The 22,363-nt window shown below is 39.6% G+C and overlaps 1 protein-coding gene across 1 annotated transcript in view; it reads right to left on the reverse strand.

Annotated features, from left to right (window-relative positions):
- Positions 1-22,363, reverse strand: part of CPE (carboxypeptidase E) — a 133,987-nt gene that overhangs the window by 17,880 nt on the left and 93,744 nt on the right. Inside the window, exons 2-4 of the mRNA XM_017525957.1 lie at positions 20,984-21,180; positions 17,780-17,947; positions 2,603-2,720 (exon numbers count right to left, since the gene is read on the reverse strand). Of these exons, the coding sequence (XP_017381446.1) occupies positions 2,603-2,720; positions 17,780-17,947; positions 20,984-21,180 (483 nt within the window). The remainder of the gene's footprint in view (positions 1-2,602; positions 2,721-17,779; positions 17,948-20,983; positions 21,181-22,363) is intronic.

Genomic DNA, 22,363 nt, shown 5'->3' on the forward strand with positions numbered 1-22,363 from the left:
TTCCGTTATGCTGCTGCCTTCTTTTTTTTTCCTTCAGAGCTGCCCTGCCCAGCAAGGAGGCAGCCTAGTCACTGTCGGCCTATAGCAGCTTTGCTGAGCTGCTGTGGGCTCCGCCCAGCTGCCAAGTGAACTTCCTTGCAGTCCTGTTTATATGGGTGTAGTTAGAACTGCTTTGGCGATGGTGGCCCGCCTCTGTTGAGGCAGAGTCTCTCTGCTGTGGCGGGTTGCCTTGGCAATGGCGGGCCGCCTCAGCAATGGCGGGTTGCCTTGGCAACGACGGGCTGCCTCAGCATTGGCCAACTACCTCCGTCGAGGCGGGCTGCCTCGGTAATGGCGGACGCCCCTCCCCCAAGAGCTGGACCGTCCCGGGTTCAGCTGCACTTGCTGTGAAACTCTCAATCCAGAGTTTCTGATTGCCATTCTTTTGTGGGGGTGGGACCAGCCGAGCCTGATCGACTGGCTCCCTGCCTCAGAGCCTTTTTAGAGTTGGTGTTCCAGTCGCCTGTTGAAGAGGCGCCGGGGTCTGTTTGTTTTCCCCTGCGGCCACTCACTGCGCTGGCTTAAACAGTGGCACTGAGGTTTGTGGTGACCTTTTTTTTTTTTTTGCCCTGGAATCTACTGTCCTGTTTCCCTGCTCAGTCCCCTTTTTAAACAGACAAATGGGCGACTTCCCGTGGCTCCAATCGCCAGCCAAAAGGGCACCCAGACCGGTGTATTTTGTACGGAGAACCGCTGCTCCGGGGTGCCAACGACGGCCAGCACAGCCATGCTGGCTGAAGCACCCACGCTGGTGACCTGTGGAGCTCCTCCCCCCGGGAACTTCCTAGTCTGTGGACAATAAAAATGCGGTGTCCACTCACCCTCTGCACTTTCACTGGGAGCTGCAATCCTGAGGTGTTCCTAAATGGCCATCTTGGATTGAGCTGTCAGTTTTAGATTTTTTAAATCTACTGAATGTATTATAGAAATAAATAACATATTTTGATACAGTGTATTCTTATTCAGGCATTATAAATTATGGAGGCCTATAAGTTTCCCAATTATCAACAAACCACAAAAATCTCTAAATTTACTTAACAATATTATTTCGCCAAAGATGTTCTTCACCACTCAGTTTTCAATATCTAAAATTATCAACCCAACAACCCCATTAAAAAGTGGGCAAAGGACAAGAACAGATATTTCTCAAAAGAAGACATACAAGCAGCCAAAATAATTGGGAAAAAATGCTCAACATCACTAATCATCAGAGAAATGCAAATTAAAACCACAATATCATATTACATCACTCAGAATGGCTATTAAAAAGTCAAAAAGCAACAGATATTGCCATGGATTCCCACCACTGTTGGTGGAAGTGTAAATTAGTACAACTTCTATGAGAGACAGTACGGAGATTTCTCAAAGAACTAAAATCAGAACTATCATTCAACACAGTAATCCCACTACTATCTATCCAAAGGAAAATAATCATTATGTAAAGAAGACACGGGCACTCATATGTTTATGGCAGCACTACTCACAAAAGCAGAGTACGGAATCAACCTAATTGTCCATCAATGGTTGATTGGATAAAGAAAATGTGGTACATATACACTGTGCAATACTATGCAGCCACATAAAAGAATGAAATCATATATTTTGCAACAACATGCATGGAGCTGGAGGCCATTATCCAAAGTGAAATAATTCAGAAACATAAATCAAATACCACATATTCTTATTTATAAGTGGAAGCTAAACAACGGTGTACATGGACATAAAGGTGGAAATGATAGACCCTGGGGACTCCAAAATGGGTGACGATGGCAGGAGGTGAGGGGTGAAAAATTACCTATTGGGTTCACTCTTTTGGTGATGGGTACACTGGAAACCCAAACCTCACCATTATGTAATATATCCATGTAGCAAACTTATACACATATCCCTGAATCTAAAATTTTTTTTAAAAAAATAATCATCCTGTGTTTACACACACACACAAAAAGCTAACTTTCCAAAGGCCTCTGAGCATGGATGCAAAGCAGGAAATTCCCTGGAGCAACAAATATCAAGTTGAAAATATCTATCTGGCTAAAGCTTGCTTCATCTGAAGCTTAACTGAAACTAGTTAGAGAAAGCCAAAGCACCGCTTCCCCTCCCTGAACCACCAGAAACAGTTCCAAATGCAAAACTGTGCAAACACAGTAAGACACATGTAGAGATCCACGTGGGCCCTAATCAAGCACCAAGAGGCTGCCGCCATGTTTAAGCCATCTTCTACATGAACCTACACAACTTCTGTAATCACTCCACTTTATCAGTGTCCAGGAGTAACCCAAGTTTATGCCTTGTATTTTTTCCCTTTCTGTTGGTTAGGTACTCCATCAAGATCATGTTTCCCTTCACCTAAACTATTGAAAAAGTGAGTCCTTTTCTGCCAAGTAGATATGCCAACACCATATGAAATGATGAGGAGAGGTTTCTGTTAAACATATTTATTTCAACAGGCAAAAACATGTAATGACCAGTTTCTTAAAAGAATATTACAGAAATCATCCTATAAACCCTTGTACAGTATTATAAACTTTGAGCCAATTAAAGAAGCAGGAAGAATACCTACCACTCCGCGTCTCATCATATGGATAATTGGCCACAAGGTCTCCACCATGGAGATTGGCAGAGAGTACAAAAGGAATATCCATAATCCAGTGAATGACAGCCTTGGTCTCAGGAGCAAGCTGTACAGATGAGAGATTAAAAGGATTATAAATTATAAATCATTGGTATGATCACTTGACAGAAAAGACATAGGAAATGTAAGGGAGTAAACTGAAAGCTGGTCATATTTTAACTACTTTGCAGTTGTCTTCATAGAAAAAATAAAAGTTCCCATAAGAGCAGCATTCCTCATGTCTAACTTTCTCAAATTTATAATAAAAAATATTTCAATAATGTTTAAATTTCTTTCAAAGCTTTGTTTTTGTGAGCTGCCAGTTTTTTTCCCTTTATAACTCAAAAACCGGGATGCAACTCACAAATTTTGGGATATGTTTGTCTGATCTGTAGTGGTTCAAACATTATTATTATGAATAGTTATGGATACGGCAAGGAGAAAAGAAAATAGTTGAACCGCAAAACAGATTTGTCCTCTGTAGTGGTTCAAACATGTGGTAAAGTTTATTTCCAAATTTTGCTTACTGTTTTCCCAACTCCCCTCAACTACTTCAAACATTGTTCCTATAAAGGAATATTAGTTTGAGTCTCTTTCAGAGTGGACTGTAAAATATGTTTACTTTGGAATGGTCATCTTAAATTTTAAAATAAAGGCAAGTTTCAGGAATTCATGTTAAGTCTTTAGAATGATTCACTGCCCCTCATATCTTGGAACCAAAACAAAGGAAAAAAGAAATATATACCAAAGAAATAATGTGGACCCAAAAGCTGGATACTTTCATGCAATGAGTTTTTAATAGCAACTAGGAAGACTCTCAAACCCTAAGTACATCTTTGATGAAAAGAAAAGGTTTTACTGGCTATGTAATCTGTGCTGTTCTTTGGGACTAAAAATTTAATGGCATCAGTAGAGTTTGATGGTTATAAGAAGATATTGTATTTGTATAGCTCTTCTCAGTTTATGAATAGCTCTCACATGAACTATTTTATTGCACTTCAAAACATTCGCGTTGGATATGCAAAGATATTCATACCCATTTTGTAAAGAGGAATCTGAGAGTTGAGTGTGTTAAATAGCATATCTAAGTTCATACAGCTAAGAGTTCATATCCAGTCTGTGAAACCATAAGGCTCAAGTTGTTTTTAGTGTATCAGTTTTAGTCTATTGAAATTATCCTGTTTTCACATAAGCTACTCTTAACTGTGGAAAAGCGTGATTTAGAGTAGGAGGTTGTTTTTGTTATTTTTCATTTGGTTGGTATATCTTATTTTTGCTAAAAAAAAAAAAAAGTTCATTGTAGAAAATGTAGAGCAGATGGACAAGAACAAAGAAGAAAATTTAAATTACCCATAATTTTGCCACCTAAAGATACCCACTACTAACATTTGTATATATCTCTTTATCAGTCTTTTCACAATGTATTCATACAATTTTTAAATGTGGTCATTTATATACCATTTTAGATACATACTGTTTTTTTTGCTTGACAACAGATAATGAATACCTTTTCATGTTATATAATACCCTTCTAAAATAATAGTATAATGGCTGAGTGGTAGACAATGTCCGGATATACCATTCTTAAATACTAATAAAATGATAGCTAATACTTATTAAACACTTTCTGTGTGAGGCACTGAATTCTCCCATTCACTCTGTGAAATAGGGACTACATTTTCCCCCATCTTACAGATGAGTAAACTGAGATATAGAGAAGTTAGGGAACAGCATGAGGCCCTTCAGCTGGGAGTGGCAGAGGCTGGACTCAAGCCCAGCCAGTCCGGTTCCACAGCCACTACACTAGTACTAGTAATCTGCAAGTGGTGATACTGTGTTGTTTATATTTTAAAAAATAAGGCCAGGCACGGTGGCTTACGCCTATAATCCCAGCACTTTGGGAGGCCAAAGCGGGTAGATCACAAGGTCAAGAAATCGAGACCACCCTGGTCAACATGGTGAAATCCCATCTCTACCAAAAATACAAAAAAATTAGCTGGGCATGGTGGCGCACGCCTGTAGTCCCAGCTACTCGGGAGACTGAGACAGGAGAATTGCTTGAACCCAGGAGGGAGAGGTTGCAGTGAGCCGAGATCGCGCCATTGCACTCCAACCTGGGTAACAAGAGCGAAACTCCATCTCAAAATAAATAAATAAATAAAAACACTGTGAATGCCTTTGTAGCTACCATTTGTGCAAATTCCTTAGAGAAATCCCTAGAAATTGAATGATTTAACCAAAAGCTAAGCACATTTTTAGCTAAAAATGTTTAGGTTAAAATTTATATTATCTAAAACTGTTTACATTGAAAAATGTACTCCAAACTGCATTCCTATAAGGTACAGAAATATAACCAGCAACAGTATAATAAACCTTCTTTGGCTAATCTTTTTAAGAACAATGGAATTATTATGTGTTTTAAAGTGTGTCACTTTGATTAATGACAAATAGAATTTTTAAAGTTTGCATTATTTTAATTAACTAATAAAACTAGAACAGTTTTTTTATATTTAGTGACCTCTTATATTTATTCTTGTGACATATTTATACAGTTTAATTTTTCTATTGAAATGCACAGCTTTTCCTACTGACTTGCGAAAGTTATTCAGCTAAAAAAATTAGCTACTATACGCTATAAATATTTTCCAAGTGTGTCATGTGCCTTTCAAATTTTGTAATTGAAACACAGAACATTAAGATATTTACGTTAAGCACATAATGTCAAAGCTATTGATCTTTTTCTTATGGTTTCTTTGCTTTTCCATTTCATACCTTTGTTCAATAAATATTAAGTGATCCCCATGTGCTAGTGTCTATACAAGAAATTTAGAAAGTTCTATTCCCCTCTAAATATTATATACTTACCAAATTTTCTAGTTTCATACTAATTAAACTTAAATTGTGGTGTCTATAATTTATTTTGATCTATGCTGGTATTTATGAGATGGATTTGTCTCAATTCCATGTATTCAATAATGCATTCTTTCCACAAGGATCTGAAATACACTTTTACTATATTTTGATTTCAATCAACCTAAAATAACTAACATGGAAGATGAAATCAAAATATAATTTAATGCACTTGCTTTTTTAAGTGAATTTATGTTTTTATGCCCAATTGCTAACATGACATTAATACTGAGATGAGTTTAACACACTCTTCTATAATATTCTGTTCAAAAGTTTTCCTTTTACTACTGAATTTATTTTCAGTCCTTCCCTTTCTTGTACATTTCTCATTCCCTTTATTTTCTCTAACCCAATGACAGATATTGACAGATATTAATATTTCAAGAAGTTTAGAAGAGGCAAAAATCACCATGATTTGGCGAATCATTGAGAACTTCAGGAAGGGGGTGGAACTTCACCAAGTCTAGGGATGAATTGGGATAGGGGAAGAAGAGAGAAAAGAGTAGTAAAAATAGAGAACTTAGGAGTACCTGTGGTCCATCTGTTGCGGGTAAGGAAAATACTCTCTGGGAGAAAGGACTGGTTTTAGTGGAAGTTAGGAGGCAAAACCTTGTCAAGACAGACTGTGTCCCTGTCTTTATTATTACCCTAAAAGTGTTCAGAATGGCTTGCACAGTATGCACCATATATTTATAACGTGATACAGCCATAAAAAGTAATTCTGAAAGATACCTACCAAAACGTGAAAGATGCTCACTGAAGCTTGTAAGGTAATGGATAATTCTTTCTCCTTGTTTGTATTTGTTTTAATTTTTATAATAAAATATTAATTTTGCCATAAGAAAACTTTTAAAAAACTGTTTTTGAAACAAATTGAAAGACGCAGTCCTAAATACACAAAGTTGTGTGAAGCTGTCAGGTTTAGCCTATTGCTAGTTCTTACCTCATACACTATTGTTTATATGCATGTTACCAGTATGTTGAAAAGCAAGCAGTAACTTCTAAAATTTGATAAATTAAACTAAGTTTCCCTTTGACTATTAATGGAATCTTTTAGGCTGACTAAATGCTGAACCCCTGTGTATTGTAATTATATATTTAACTGATCCACAGAGATGACTTTGGAGTACCCCTAAAATTGAGCCTTTAATAGAAACCAGAAAAAACCATGGCCTTTCTTTAAACTTTCCTTTTAAAGATTACAAATACAGCTTAAATATGATGCTCTATAATTAGATGTCTTTGGTTCTTCAATTATGTTGAAGCGATATTTACTCAGTTTTCTTCACAACTCTAGCTATTAAAGGCAGGGTAAACTTAATAAATGGCAGGGTACATTTTAATTGACTCTGCTTTCAGACCAAGGCTCATGTACTGAGCCCAGATAACAGTGGAGGTGACCAGGCTGAAGAGCTCAAGAGCAGATGACAAACGACTTAGAGAAAGAACCCTGGGAAAGCAAGAGAGAGCTTTTATTCAGAGACGTTCAGAAGAACAAGGAGAGCATGGAGCTCAAGCTAGTGGATGTGTCTCAGGTACCTCCAGCATCTGGAGGGCTTTGTAAAAATGAAGTTCCTTCCCACCACCCCTCCTGCAGCACACACACTCCAGGCCTCTTGGATCAGCTTACATGGGAATATGATTTTTTTTTCAACACTATACAAAGGAGGAATCTGCATTTCTAAGCCCTGATTCTCCAGTCCACCAAACAAAAGAACAAACCTTGACATTTAAGAATATCAGTAAGGGATATAGATACAGATATTAGGCTGAGAAGGGGAAGAGGGAAGAGGAATGTCTAATAACATTAATGAAATGCCTACTTTATCTTTTGTACCAGGCTGGGTCAAAACACTGTCTCACACTTATGGACAAAAATGGAAAAAGGTGATGAACCAGACCCAGGCAATATCACCCCGTGATTATGAAGTAGGTTTATTAAAGATTTAGTGTAAAGCAAACAAATCTTGCTTATGTTCCAAAAAGGAACTAGTCTTTAATTTTCATGTATTTTTCTTTAATTTACGTTTATGAAAAGAAGTCACATTGAGTTTTTTAAGTAAAAGCTTTTATTAAAAAGTAGTACCATGAACATACCTCTTTTAAATAAGTATTGCCTAAGCTAGAAATACAAAAACATCTAATATAGAGATTATGCGAATATTCAGGTTCAGCTGGGGAAGGAGAAGGTAGTGCTGCTGGCTAGTAATAATGGGGCTTGCACAAAGTTGACAGTCCAGTACCTGTCAGTGTGAGTTTATTTCACCATTTTTCTATGATAGGTGGAAGGAATTATTTTCTTCATTTCTCAGATTTAACAAAGACAGCACAGGCACGTCAATGCCAGCAATGGGGAAAGCTCGTAGGCTAATATGAAGACTCAGCTTCCAGAAGTTTTCCATTTCTGTCTCATCCCTCACGGTTCATCACACAGGACTGCCTTCTTTCACCCGGGGTTGCCCCAGCCTGCCGCCTTTCCTTCTCTCCCTCTCCCACGAAAGATAATTTTCAGGCTGAGACAGTGACGTGTATCCATGACTCAGAAGCAGGAAAGCTTAAGTCACTCGCTTATCAGGTTCTGCCAGTATCCTCAGCCTTTGGTAGCCTTTGTCTCAGACTGTTGCAGTAGGTGGAGAGTCAGACGTGAGCAGGGCAGGAGAGGGCCCTTCCCCAACACCAGGAATGTCAGGCAACCATCAGGTGATGGGCAGGCGGTTGTTAAACTGCCTCTCTAAAATAATAATTGGTTGCAGCAGGCACCAGGAACAGGCTGTCTCCCAACAGATTAAAAAACTTGAAACTGGTGATCAGCAGCTTCCCAATAAGATCTCAGGAGTTGGGTGAGTGGGCTCAAGCATGTACACTAAGAGGCAAAATGGCGGAGTCTAACTCGTATATGACCTTCCTCTGGCAACATTGGACTGGTAAGGGAAGAACGCCCCAAGTAAGCATGCGCACAACTGCAGTAAACACACTGCGCATGCACATGGAGGCAGCGCCCCAAGGGAAGAATCAGGGGAAAATGAAGACAATCCGCCAGAAGCATACCAACCTATAAAACCCCAAGTCAAAAGGTCAAACTGGGCACTTGATCTCTCAAGTTGCCCGCTTGGCTCCCTCCCAAGTGGACTTTACTTTCTTTTATTCCTGCTCCAAAGCTTTTTAATAAACTTTCATTCCTGCTCTAAAACCTGCCTCAGTCTCTCACTTGGCCTTATGTCTCTCAGTTTAATTCTTTCTTCTGAGGAAGCAAGAATTGAGGTTGCTGCCAACCCATATGGATTCGTCACTGGTAACATACTTCGGTGCCACAGGACTTGGATACGTTTCCCCGTGGTAAAAGACCTCCATCTCTCACCTTCTTCGCCTGGAGGGATTCAACCCCTGTATGTGGTTTCCTTCTCTCTTTTTGCTCTCCTGCTTACTGACCAACCCCTAGAACAATTCTTCTCAGACACAGTGGCTCTGCTCCCCCCAGCGGATCTCTCAGTTCACCCCAGTGGGTGGCTCATAGGGGTGGAAGGAACGTGGAGTTAACACTGAGTAAAACTGAGACACTAATGGCCCTCCTGGACAGGAGGCTCACAAGAGTGGTAGAACTAAAGCCTAACACTGTGCAATGTCTGGGGTTTCCTCTGCTTTTTCAAAGAAAGTCAGCTCTTTCCCCAAAACCTGCAGTGCTATTCTCCTTTTTTCTCTACCTATTCACCTCCTATTCTCTTTTGTATTCTCCAATGGCCTTGTGCACCAGCTAGACCCTCTGCCTCAGGAACAAGTCTGTCTCTTGTTTGCTTTCACTTCCCAAGCCATGTTACTTCTTAAACACACATCCTCGTTATTCGTGTGCCCATGGCTCTGGCTGCATTTGTGCAGCAGCAAAGACACAGGCTCCCTCGCAGATATCCCCTGAGATTTATACCTGTTCTTACCCTACCAGCTCAGATGACCTCCAACTCTTCCCCTGTCTGGTGGCACATTGCCAGAACAGATACAAATTGGAATCTCAGCCCTCATGACTTACCGTATACTTGTTGTCCCTGTTACGCTCCAGGGTTAAGTTTTCCAGTGGCTTTTGAAGCACTTTGTCTGCCGGCATAGGGCCTCAGTGTGTCCCTTTAAGGGTCTCACTTACTTGCTTTCTTTGAGTTAGCACCCCTTTGAAAGGAGGGAAAATTCTTCCTTTGCCATTTGTGAGATCTTACCTCAAGCCGCAAATCCTCCAGAGGTTTCTACTTTATGTCAAGAGGGCAAATAAATGTTGCCATTTCACTAGCATATGCGGGATTTTCATGAGTCTTCATCTTACTTCCTCCCATAGCCTCCATTTCTCTAATCATTTCCATGCCCTTCTTAACATGCACCAAGACCTTCAAGGTCATATTTGAAGGTGGGGAAATCCAGCCCCCTTGTGGCAGTTAGCTGAAAAACAGGCTTCTCATCTACTTAAAGAGCATGGGAAGGAAATCTGAGAAAAGAGATAATCATTTTGTTGCTGCAATCCTCTAAGCGAGAGTCACCATAAGGTCATGGAGACAAGGACCAAGGCTGAACCAAGGCCACAGGTGCAAGAGACCCACAGCACAAAGGTGCAGGTTGGTCATCCCAGGCTAACACAGGACCTTTAGAACAGAGATGAAGAAAAGGTTAGGGGTGCACCATAAGAATAGTTGTTCCAGAGCCCCAAAGATGAACAGGGGGCCCACTCTACTCCAGTATCTCCTCTGTTCTCAAGTGGGTAATTGTGATGAGATGGGACCAAGGTTACGGGTACACGGTAAGACTGGTTCATTCCAGAACACTAAGGATGAATAGGAGATGCCTATTATGGATAACAGGAAAGTAAGAGGTGATGCCTGTTTTCCTTTTTCCTTTTTTTTCTCCTCTGTTCCCTCTTTGCAGATGGCTAACCATGTCTCTATACTACAGGACATGCCTCTCATATGCATCCCCAAACTGGGGGAAGTCTGACTTCCCCAAACCTTAAAACAAAGCAAACAAATAAACAAACAAAAATACTGTTGGGCCTAAAAATAAACTGGGAGAAAATACAAAAGTCAGCCTTGGGCCGGGCGCGGTGGCTCACGCCTGTAATCCCAGCACTTTGGAAGGCCCAGGCGGGTGGATCACGAGGTCAAGAGATCGAGACCATCCTGGTCAACATAGTGAAACCCCGTCTCTACTAAAAATACAAAAAATCAGCTGGGCATGGTGGCGCATGCCTGCAATCCCAGCTATTCAGGAGGCTGAGGCAGGAGAATTGCCTGAACCCAGGAGGCGGAGGTTGCGGTGAGCCGAGATTGTGCCACTGCACTCCAGCCTGGGGAACAAGAGCGAAACTCCGTCTCAAAAAAAAAATAAAAAGTCAGCCTTGGCACCCCGTGCCCTTATGCAGGAAATCCTCAAATCAGCCTCCTCAGCCTTTCATAACTGAGAGCAGGATAAGGAGGATAGAGCTAAGGAGAAGGAAAAAATGCAGAAACAAGAGGCACACCCAACTATTGGCTACTTTATTAGCTCTCCAGCCCCCATTCAGGTTGCCCTAAAAACACTCCTTCAGGTAACTGCCATTGATGTGGGAAGCCAGGCCACTGGATGGCAAACTGCCCCAATGGGACAAATGAGAGGAAGCCTAGCAGAGCTTGCCCCCTCTGCCGCAAGCTCAGCTACTGGAAATGGGATGCCCTGAGGGCCAACGGGCTCTGGGACAGAATCCCAACCCCTAACGGCCTTGAGCTGAAGGGGCTCTTTGCTCTGGCTGGCTTCCAAATCAGACTTCCTCATTGACAAGACAAAGCCAAGAGAAACTCCTGGAGGAGTAAAACTGATCATTTTACTTGCCACCTCCAAGAGGTTACTGCCACCTCTTGGAGGTGGCAAGTAAAATTATCAATTTCCCTTTGGGGTTTAAAAGCAGCTGAGTCTGTACTAATCTCCTTCTCTGAGCAACTATTCTTCAAATTCTGCCAGGTAATTGGGGCAAATGGCACCTCCTCTCTCCAAAAGAAAAGATTCACACTCTTTTAGGTAAAAATGTGCTTTCCAAGATGGGTGCCTGATTAATATTTACCCAACCTCTAAATTCATCTTTCCCTCTAATAGCTCTATTTCTCCTGGCAAGTTACCCAAATCTTTAACCAATAACTTCGACCTAGTCAGTCCTACCTCAGTGGTATAGAAATAGCCCACATTTATTTAGACAATCCCCAGCAAAAATCTAACTGAGCAATCTCTTGAGGGGGGATAACTTCTACAGTATGCAGATAACCTCCTTCTTCTCTGCTCCCCCTTCACAATCCTCACACAGCAACATGCAGTACAAACCTTAACTTCCTAACAAAAAGAAAATGACTTTAATCTAATTCAAAGGTTATAAAGAGAAAGAGGTATTTTTGGTAAGTAAAGTTATAAAAAACAGAAGTTTTATATGAGAAAGGATCTTGTATGGTAAATTCTTGTCCTAAAGTAAAATGACTGGTTGTTTAAAAAGAGAGATGTTTAGGACAAATTAGAAAGTCCAACCATGTCACAGATGGTCTGTTAGTTGTGAAAAGATTTGTGAAATGGAATTTATTTTTTTAAAAAAAAAAGTTATACAGTTTTAAAGGTTATTAGTCTACTGAATGCTTCACAAACTGCCACTCTGACTCTTAACTGTACAACTTCCTGCCTTTAAAGCTACATAAGGCCTGGGGACACACCATGTTATATATAGTTAGCCATGACCCCTGTATCTTGGAAAAAGTCAAACCTTATCTGCATTTCTATCTGATATCCTAAGCTCCAAACCTAGTGTATAAACAGAATCACTTACTTAGCAAGTTTTTCACCAAAAGTAAAAGTTTCCAAGAGTTAACAGTGTAACATGCTCTTGAGACTACTGAAAAAACACTTTTACATGCAAGGCATGTAAGGAAAGTACAATGTGCTTTTAGTAAAAGATTAAAGAAGGTATGGAAATGTGGATTTTTTTTTTTTTTTTGGCCTAGTTTAGAGAGTTAAAGGATTTTTTTTTAATTAGATAGGATAAAGCTGAAGGTTTGAGCATGTCATGGAATGTTTGTGAAAGATTAATCATGTAAAAAAATTCTGTGCATAATCATATTGGCTAAAGTTAAAGGAGTACTATTCAATTTTTACATAAATTGAAATGTACAACAGAGTTTTAGTAAAGCACTGATCTGCTCTTCATAAGTGTATTATTTGTATGTGTTCCAAATTATGCAAAACTATAATTCTGATATAACTTATCAGTAATAATTAAAATTGTTATGCTACATAATTGTGTGCAACAGAGATAAAAAAATTTTTTGCCAACTGTGTCTTTGACTGTGGCTGCCCTAAGACTTTTTCTCATTCACAGACAATTGTTGTCTTGTTTTAATCCTCTTTAAAAGGTGGCTTTTATAATCAGCTATAAGAGTCTGACAGGTACTCTTGAATGCAGGTTGCTCATAACTTTAAAGATTGTAACATTAGAATAGAGAAAGAACTTTCAGGAATCTCATGGAGAGCTGAAATGTTCATGAATATCAGGCAGAACAGAAGTTAACTGCATGAACTGAACTAAAAGAAAAGTAAAATAATTCTTTCATGAGTTTTTGTTTAAAACTATTAATGATCCTTTGTTTTTCAAAGTCAAGAAAACTTTCTTTGGAGCTATTTACAGCTTTTAAAACTAAGTACTCTGTAAACAAAATTTGGAGCATATTTCTCTCAACCTGATTTCTCCAGAATTTGTAAACTATTTGTGAGTATTTTTAACTTATGGCAATATAGTTATTTGCATAAGTGCAGTGATAATCTGTTTTCTTTTGCAACAGGGCACAATTGGAGAAACTGGTTATTTTACCAAAGGTTGGACTGGAATGGCATTCTTTCCATTAAAGAATCAAATTTGACTTGTAGAGCCAATAAAAACCCCTTAGGAAAACTGTCCTCATACCTTGTCTACACAGTCCCTGTACAGGGTTCCTAACCTATGGGGGGTAAAGAATGTCGCTTTCTGACAAGCCTAGGAGCCCCAGGTTATCTTGGGACCTCAAGAGGAAAGGAATTTACCCAACTCATAAAGTTATTTGATGGCACAAATCCATGGCTGGGTTCAAGGCATTTTAAAAGTCTTATCTGAGATTCCTTATGGAATGAAGTTTCATCAAAACCAATTTAAAAAGAGGCCTATATGGCAAATAATTATTCTTGCTGTGCTTTATGCAAATAATCAGGCCAAGTATAATAGGATTAAAGCTTATTTTGAAAACAAATCAGTCCTGTCATGATTTGTTTTTAATAAAAATGAGGGACGGAGAGAGAAAAGTTATGTTTCAAGAGCATACTAGATTACAATTCAATAACTTTTATTATATTCCATTCTTATCACTTGTTTTTGAGTTTTTGTCTACAATTTAGACTAACCCTGTTTATTCCTGTTTGTTTTTGAGTTTTTGTCTGCAATTTAGACTAACCCTGTTTATTCCTGTGACACAACCAGTGATCTCTGGCTGCAGCTCAGAAGAAACAAAAGGAATGGGTAATGTAAAAATCTGAATCAATATTCAAATTCTGGGAACATATTGGAATTGGCTGGCAACCCCATCCACCCAAGTCTTAACAGGCATGAGGATAGCTACCAGTTACCTGAGTATGTTGGCAGTCTTGGGATTTTTTTGGAGCTGTCCTCACCTTCTTATTTCATTTTGACATTCTTCTAAATCTAATAAACTAATTTGACTCCTCTTGCCTTCAGGCCATCAAGCTCCAGATGATCTTCAGTGAGAGATACCATCCTCTCAGTATTCAAGAGTCACTCTTCTACAGAGGACACTTAGACTTCCCATCAACGAGACATGACAGAGGCAAAATCCCACACTTGTCTCCAGTAGGCCTGACTGGATACTGTTTTCAGCCAACTCATGGAACCATCCTACCCTGATATCTAGCAAGAGGTAATGAGCCAGAAAACCACCACCACCACCCCTCTGTCAGCAGGAAGCAGTAACAGAAGAATTACCTTTATCCATTTTCCCCAAAGAATTGAGGTCTTGGACTCTTGAGAGGGGAAATGTTACGTTAGGTAGCTAGTCAGACAAGAGCAGGGCAAGAGAAGGCCCTCCAACCACCAGGAATGTCAGGCAATCTTCAGGTGATGGTCAGGCAGTTGCTAAACTGCCTCTCTAACATAATCACTGGTTGCAGCAGGTACCAGGGAAAGGCACTCTCCCAATAAATAGAAAGGTCTAAAACTGGTGATCAGCTTCCTGATAAGGTTGCAGGAATTGGGCAAGTAGGCTCAAGCATACTAAGAGGCAAAATGGCAGGGATTAAGTGATATGTGACTTTGCAGGAACAGCAAACTCAAGTGAGCATGCATACAACTTCAGTAAACACCCTGTGAATACAGTGCCTCCCAAGTGCTCGAAGGCCACTGTGCATGTGGACAGCCCACCCCAAGGGAAGAATCAGGGGAAAAGGGACACAAGCCCCTGCTCCCTCGGAAGCATGCCAATCTATAAAACCCCAAGTCAAAGGTCAAACAGTGCACTTGATCTCTCAAGTTGCCTGCCTGGCCCTCTTCCAAGTGTACTTCCCTTCCTTTCATTCATGCCCTAAACTTTGTAATAAACTTTCACTCCTGTTGTAAAGCTTGCTTCAGTCTCTCACTCTGCCTTATGCCTCTTGGTTGAATTCTTTCTTCTGAGGAGGCAAGAATTGAGGTTGCTGCAGACTTGTAGGGATTTGCCACTGCTAACAAGACCAGCAACCACCTGTAGGCTCACCCCATGTTTCTAGAATGAATCCTATATATAGGCAGGAGAGTTTTTTGTTTGTTTTTTTTTTTAGACAGAGTCTTGCTCTGTCACCAGGCTGGAGGGCAGTGTCCTGATCTCTGCTCACTGCAACCTCCACCTTCCAGATTCAAGCGATTATCCTGCCTCAGCCTCCTGAGTAACTGGGACGAGAGGTGTGCACCACCACGCCTGGCTAATTTTTGTATTTTTAGTAGAGAAGGAGTTTCACCATATTGGCCAGGCTGCTCTCGAACTCCTGACCTCATGGATCCACCCACCTCGGCCTCATGGAGTGCTGGGATTATAGGCGTGAGCCACCACACCCAGCCCACAGGAAAGTTTTTAAAAGTTTAGACCAATAATCTAAGACTCCCTGTCTCCTGGATCCTTTATCCAGCATCCCAATCCCATGATGAACACCTGTCTGGATCCCTGGCTGCTGACTTGCAGTGGCTCTCTTTTTCAGATATTGTGATTTGCTGCTGAGCTGGAATGTGTTTATTCATAAAAAGCCCTCAGCCTACTGTGGGTCATACCCAAACATTAATCATAATTCCTACAATCAAGGGATCAAAATCTAGAATCAAAGAGGAAAACAGCTATACAAACAAATAACATAAATAAATCTGGATGTAACAATAAGCCCATTCTGGAAGTATAGATGAAGAACATATAAAAAAAACTCCGTCTTGAAGAGTAGAGGATGACTTCACAGAGGGAGTGTTATGGAAGGAAAGAGAAGGGAATTCTAGACAGTTAGAGCAGCAACTCATCTGAAGACATAAAATTGTTAGAAAATTGTATGTTTGGGAGCACAAAGAAGTTGGTATGACTGGAGTCTACAGGGTATCAAAGCCAGGTTAAGGAATAAACCAGCTGGCAGCTTCCAAGGCCCAAGGGACACTGGATTGACCCTGAAACTAGAATAAAATGGAGACATTATACTTTGTGAGCTCTCCTTTAGGAAAGATACTAAACATAGTGGACACACAAGAGCGAAAATGGCCAGAACAATAGAGAAGGAACAGAGGGCTTCTAACATCAGTTCTTCACCTTTCCTCCAAGATGGGCTCAATTTCTCCTCCAAGTAATTGACAATAATATTGGTTCGAAGACGCACCAAATGTTTAGTGGATATGTAAATGTGTCTACCTAGCCCTGAGCTACACAACAGAGTGTACCAAAAAATTACAATGAACTGGTAATAGAAGTTCCAGGTCCTGGCCTCAAGTACTTTATATGTATTAACTTATTCAAACCTTATCCTATGAGGTAGATATTATCACTTTCATATGACAGATAAAGAAGCTGAAACACAGAGAGGTCAAATAACTTTACAAAGTTCACACAGCAAGTATGAAGCCATGATTTACACGAAGGTAAATCTCTACCTTTAGAGTCTCCATGCTTAATCATCACACTGAATTTTCACTTTATCCTCTGGACAGTGGACAGCTGGTAAGGTTTTTTAAGCAAAAGGGCAATAATATGTGTGTGAAGATCACTCGCAGATTGAGAATTTGTGAAGATAGAGTTGGGAGAATCTGGACATGAAACACAAATAGGACGCCACTGCACCAGTCACAGCAGGAGACCATGGGGGCCTGAGCTGAGGCAGGGGAACGAGTTTGCAGAGGAAGGGAAATGGAAGAGGTATCAGAGAGCTCAAATCACTGAAAGGTGGTAACTGGTGAGCAGTGACAGAGATAGAAAAATCAAAAGATTTCATGATTGGGATAAATGAAAGAATGGTGGTTCTAAGGGAAAATATTTGTTTCTGGACAACCTGAGCTTGAGGTCTGAGTTTCACCAGTTAAAAGGACCCAAGTTAGCTAGTAAAACAGAGAAATAAAGCTCTGTGGAAGGTCTGGAGTTAGAGGTACGGATCTGGGAGAACTTGTGGAACAGAAGACTCTGAAAGTACAGGTAAGGAGGGAAGCCCAGGGAAGCTCTCCAGGTATCAGGTGAGATCCCGAAGAAGTCCAGCATTTAAGCCCAGGTAGAAGAAACTGGGGAAAAAAACAAGTAGTGATTTGAAAGGTAATAGAAGAGGTAGGAGAAAGTAGAGTTTTGTAAAGCAAAGGAGGAGAAAGTTCTGGAAAAGAGAAAAAGAGCAACAGTGTAAATTCAGCAGGAGGAGCAGATCAGATGAGCTAATAAAGGGTCTCTGAGAAGGCCATGGTGACTTTCTACGAAATCTGCAACTGGGTTTCTCCCTATATCTGCGCTTCCATCCTCTCCACCTCCAGCCCAATTCTAGGGCAGAACTAGTTTCACTGCACCAGCCCTTCCAGCCTCGTTTTTAAAAGCCGGAGTTAACCACCCCGTATGAGCTGTGCTGTTACTCCTCTGTCCTTCATGATGATGAAGATATTAGAACATATTTCCTTAGGCTAGAGATGAACCCAAGAAGACTATCCATGGTCTCTACCTTTGTATTTTGATCCACAATTTTCTTCATATTTTTCAACAGATGATTATTTGGACCACCTTCTTTCTCATTCACGTACACTATCCTATCCAGGTCTGGAAAGTTCCGGTTCAGATCTATTCCCTGGGCATTGCTTCGACCCACAAACCAGTCCTTGAGCTCACCAGGCTAAAAAAAAAAAAAGATAAAGAGAAAAATCATCAGTCGCTTATTATTATTGTCACTTTCTATTTAAGGTCTCTATTAATGTTCTTAAAAATAACATACTAACATTATTTATTTCAACAATGCCCTCACATAACAGCATTTTTACTACTGTACTGATATAAACATAAAAGCATCAGATTTAAAGTACAGTCATGAGCCGCATAATGACATTTCTGACCACGACTGACAGACTATACAACAGTGATCCCATAAGATTACAATGGAGGTGAAAAATTCCTATTGCCTAGTGACATCTTGATGGTCGTGACCCTGTGTAGGACTAGGCTAATACATATGTTTGTGTCTTAGTTGATTTCTTTTTTTTTTCCTAAGAGACATGGTCTTACTCTGTTGTCCAGGCTGGGGTACAGTGGCATAATCACAGCCAACTGTAAGCTCAAACTCCTGGGCTCAAGTGATCCTCCCTCCTTGGCCTCCCAAAGCACTAGGACAACCATGGTTGTCTAAATCTTTTATTTTTTTGTTTTTGGTAGAGATAAGATCTCGCTATGGTGCTGAGGCTGGTCTCAACGTCCTAGCCTCAAGCAATTCTCTCCTCTGGGCCTCCCAAAGCACTGGGATTACAGATATTGAGCCACTGCACACAGCCTACATCTTATTTTTAACAAAACAGTTCAAAAACTAAGAAACCACTAAAAACTTTAAAAATAGAAAAAAACCTTGTAAAATAAGGATATAAAGACAGAAAAGAGTTTTGGACAGCTGTACAACGTATTATGTGTTTCAAGCTAAGTATTATTTAAAAAGAGTCCAAACGGTTTTTAAAGTTTAAAAGTTTATAAAGTAAAAATGTTACAGTAAGGTAAGCTTAGTTTATTATTGAAGAAAGAAAAATATTTTTTATACATTTAGTGTAGCCTGAGTGCACAATGTTTATAAATTCTATATGAGTGTACAGTAATGTCCTAGGCCTTCACATCCACTCACCACTCACTCACTGACACCCAGAGCAACTCCAGTCCCGTGCCTCCATTCATTGTAGGAGCCCTATCCAAAGGTACTGTTTTATCTTTTATGCTATTTTCACTGAAACTTTTCTATGTTTAGATACACTAGTGTGTTACGATTGCCTACAGTGTTCAGTACAGACTTGTAGCCTAGGAGCAATAGGCTATACCACATAACTTAGGTGTGTAGTAAGCTACACCATGCAGGTTTATCTAGGTGCACTCTAGGATGTTCACACAATGACAAAATCACCTAACATTGCATTTCTCAGAATGCTTCCCCATTACTTTTTTTTTTTTGTTTTGAGATGGAGTGTCACTTTTCTTGCCCAGGTTGGGGTGCAATGGTGTGATCTCAGCTCACTGCACCCTCCACTTCCCAGGTACAAGTGATTCACCTGCCTCAGCCTCCTGAGTAGCTGGGATTACAGGCACCTGACACTACACTGGGATAATTTTTTCATAATTTTAGTAGAAACGGGGTTTCACCATGTTGGCCAGGCTGGTCTCGAACTCCTGACCTCAGGTGATCCACCCACCTCGGCCTCCCAAAGTGCCGGGATTACAGGTGTGAGCCACTGTGCCTGGCCCGCTTCCCCATTATTAAGTGAGGCATGACTGTACTTGGTTACAGGTATTTTGAAAATATGTTCAATAAGTAATATTTTAAATGTTAACAATAATACTTAAGAGATATTTATCATCAAATTGCACAATCAATATATATTCACTAGTAATAAATGACCTATTTCAAAGTACATCATTCTATAATTAGATTTAAGTAAAATATTCATTGCCTCTGTAAATCACAGCAACCTATTTTTTAAATATTCAGAAGAATAAACAACTAAAGATTAGAAGCTTAAAATGAATTTACCATGCATTATAGACTAATAACATGTCTCCCTCTTATGGTCTTCATGAAAAAGTATGAGTCTAGAACAAAAGTTCTAGGGTTATATGATTTGAGGAATTTCTAGTTTAAACTCTTCATTTAACTAATGGTGCAATCTGGAAAATTAATTGATTTCCAAGATATTTGTTTTATTTTATAACGTGTTTTTTCTTGTTTTACTGTTAAATTATATCACATGGTATAGACATACTTCCCACATTTTTTAAGTCATGGAAGCTTAGATACCTTAGACTGTGAGGGATAAAAATCAACAAGACAGAAAAGAGCAATGATAATCTGTTGCCCAGGTGCCTTAAAATTCTGAATATTACCTTAACTATTATATAATTTAATTTATACATTACTAGAATTTTTCTCTCATAACTTTAGAAATCATATCAATTTTATATTTATTTACAGAAATTCTCTGGGTTTCTTAAATGTCACACTATGTCACTGGATCTTTTTAACTGTAGATAAACATACTAAATATTAATTTGAATGTGTTCCCATAGACTAAGAAAATTATTTTAAACTAGAAAACAATAAATATAATGTTCCCCACTCCTGCCCAATAAAATAGGAACACACACCATATATCTTCCCTTAAAAAGGCATTGCTTCCCAGCTTATCTAACAGCAAGGATATATTAAATTATTTTTAGTTAAGAGGTAGGGTTTTTGCTTGTTTTTTAACATTGTTCTGGCCAAAAGTATTTCTTCCTTGAATTCAGTAGAGGGCGCTGTGACACTGGCTCACCCAGATACACTCATGGCGTTACTCTTCAACAAACAGCAGTAGATATTTTTCATATTTGTAGATTTTTAAAAAGAAAACTTACCTAGTCACAAAATGGATGAATAATTCATTGAAAAATAAAACAAAACACTATTAGAACATCAACTTCTTAACACAATTTCTCATTCCCAGTCTTCGCTAGAGAAACTCGCCTATCATCCCTTTCATTCTGTATTGTTTTCTTACCAGTCAGTTGAATAATGAATGCATCACTTATGCACTCCACTGAACCATCTGTACGCTTTGTTAGAGGGCATAATTTTTAGATGAACATGTATGTACAAACATACCGAAAATGAAGAAAGCATGCCTGATCTGAGCTGCCTGGCACTCACCTGAGACGCTGCCTTCTCAAAGCCATCTGGGTTCAGGGAAGGCATGATGTGAATGCGGGTGCTGTGGATCAGGTTGACAATTGTCTCGTTCCCCTTCTGGTATTCATTGCATAGGTACTGGGCTAAGAAAATGAGCAGTTCCCGTCCAACAGCCTCATTTCCATGCATATTCCCAATGTATTTAAATTCTGGCTCACCTGAAAGATCAACAGTAGATAGTATGGAGATGTTTTCTGTGACATACAGGGCCAAATATATTGTATACCTACAAATGTATCATGAATACCTGATGGTTTCTTTTTCCTCCAGCAGTGATGTCTTTAAAAAAAAATCTACCTTAGATATTAAAATAACCCTTCTATCCTTCTATGCCTCACTTCCCAGCTACCCACCCATGATGGACTGAATTGTATTCACCCAAAATTTATATGTTAAAGGTCTAACATCCAATGTGACTGTATTAAGGAGGTAATTAAGGTTACATTAAGTTGTAAGGGTGGAGCTCTAATTCAACAGGACTGTCGTCTTTATAAAGAGACGAAGAGACGCCAGAGACCGTGAGAGAACACAGTGAGAAGCCTGCCACCTGTAAGCCAGGAAGAGAGGCCTCGCCAGAAACCAACCTTGCTGGCACCTTGATCTTGAACTTCTAGCCTCCAGGACTGTGAGAAAACAAATTTCTATTGTTTAAGCCAGCCAGTCTGTGGGTATTTTGCTATGGCAGTCTGACAAGACTAATACACCATTTTACCCACAGTAACTCATAATAATACACTATGTGCCTCCTCTTAAACATTGTGCTTTGCATGTTTTCTTATTTAATCCTGACCAAACATCTATCAATAAATATTATTATCCAACTTCATTTGGCAGATGAACAAACTGAAGTTCAGGCTGCTTAAGAAGACTGCCCATAGTCATACGGCCCGTGACGCCAGGATTCAAATGCTGGTCTTCTGGTTTACTTAAAAGTCTGTGTTTTTGTTTTTTGCTTATCATACTGATTAAGAGGAGCCAGACTGCATGGGTTCAAATCCTAGCACCAATTCTTACTGTCTGGGCTTGGGCAAGTTACTTCAGTTCTCTGTGGCTCTGTTTTTCCATCTAAAAAATAGAGATAACAATAGTTTCTAGCCCATAAGGAAGGTTCCTATAAGAACGAAATAAAATAATGAATGTAAATGCTTAGAACAGTGCCTGGCAAACATCAAGTGCTATGTGTTTCCTATAATTATCTTTAACATTATTATTACATCACATTAGCTTGTCATTGTGAAGTTCCTTGCCATACACGATCTAATTTTCTCTTCACAACGGCCCACTAAAATGTGTAAGGCATATATTTTTTATTATTCTTATGGTATAAATGCAGTCCAAAGA

This window comes from Cebus imitator, unplaced genomic scaffold (genome assembly GCF_001604975.1).
Source record: "Cebus imitator isolate Cc_AM_T3 unplaced genomic scaffold, Cebus_imitator-1.0 Scaffold40, whole genome shotgun sequence".
Classification (NCBI taxonomy): Eukaryota; Metazoa; Chordata; class Mammalia; order Primates; family Cebidae; genus Cebus; species Cebus imitator.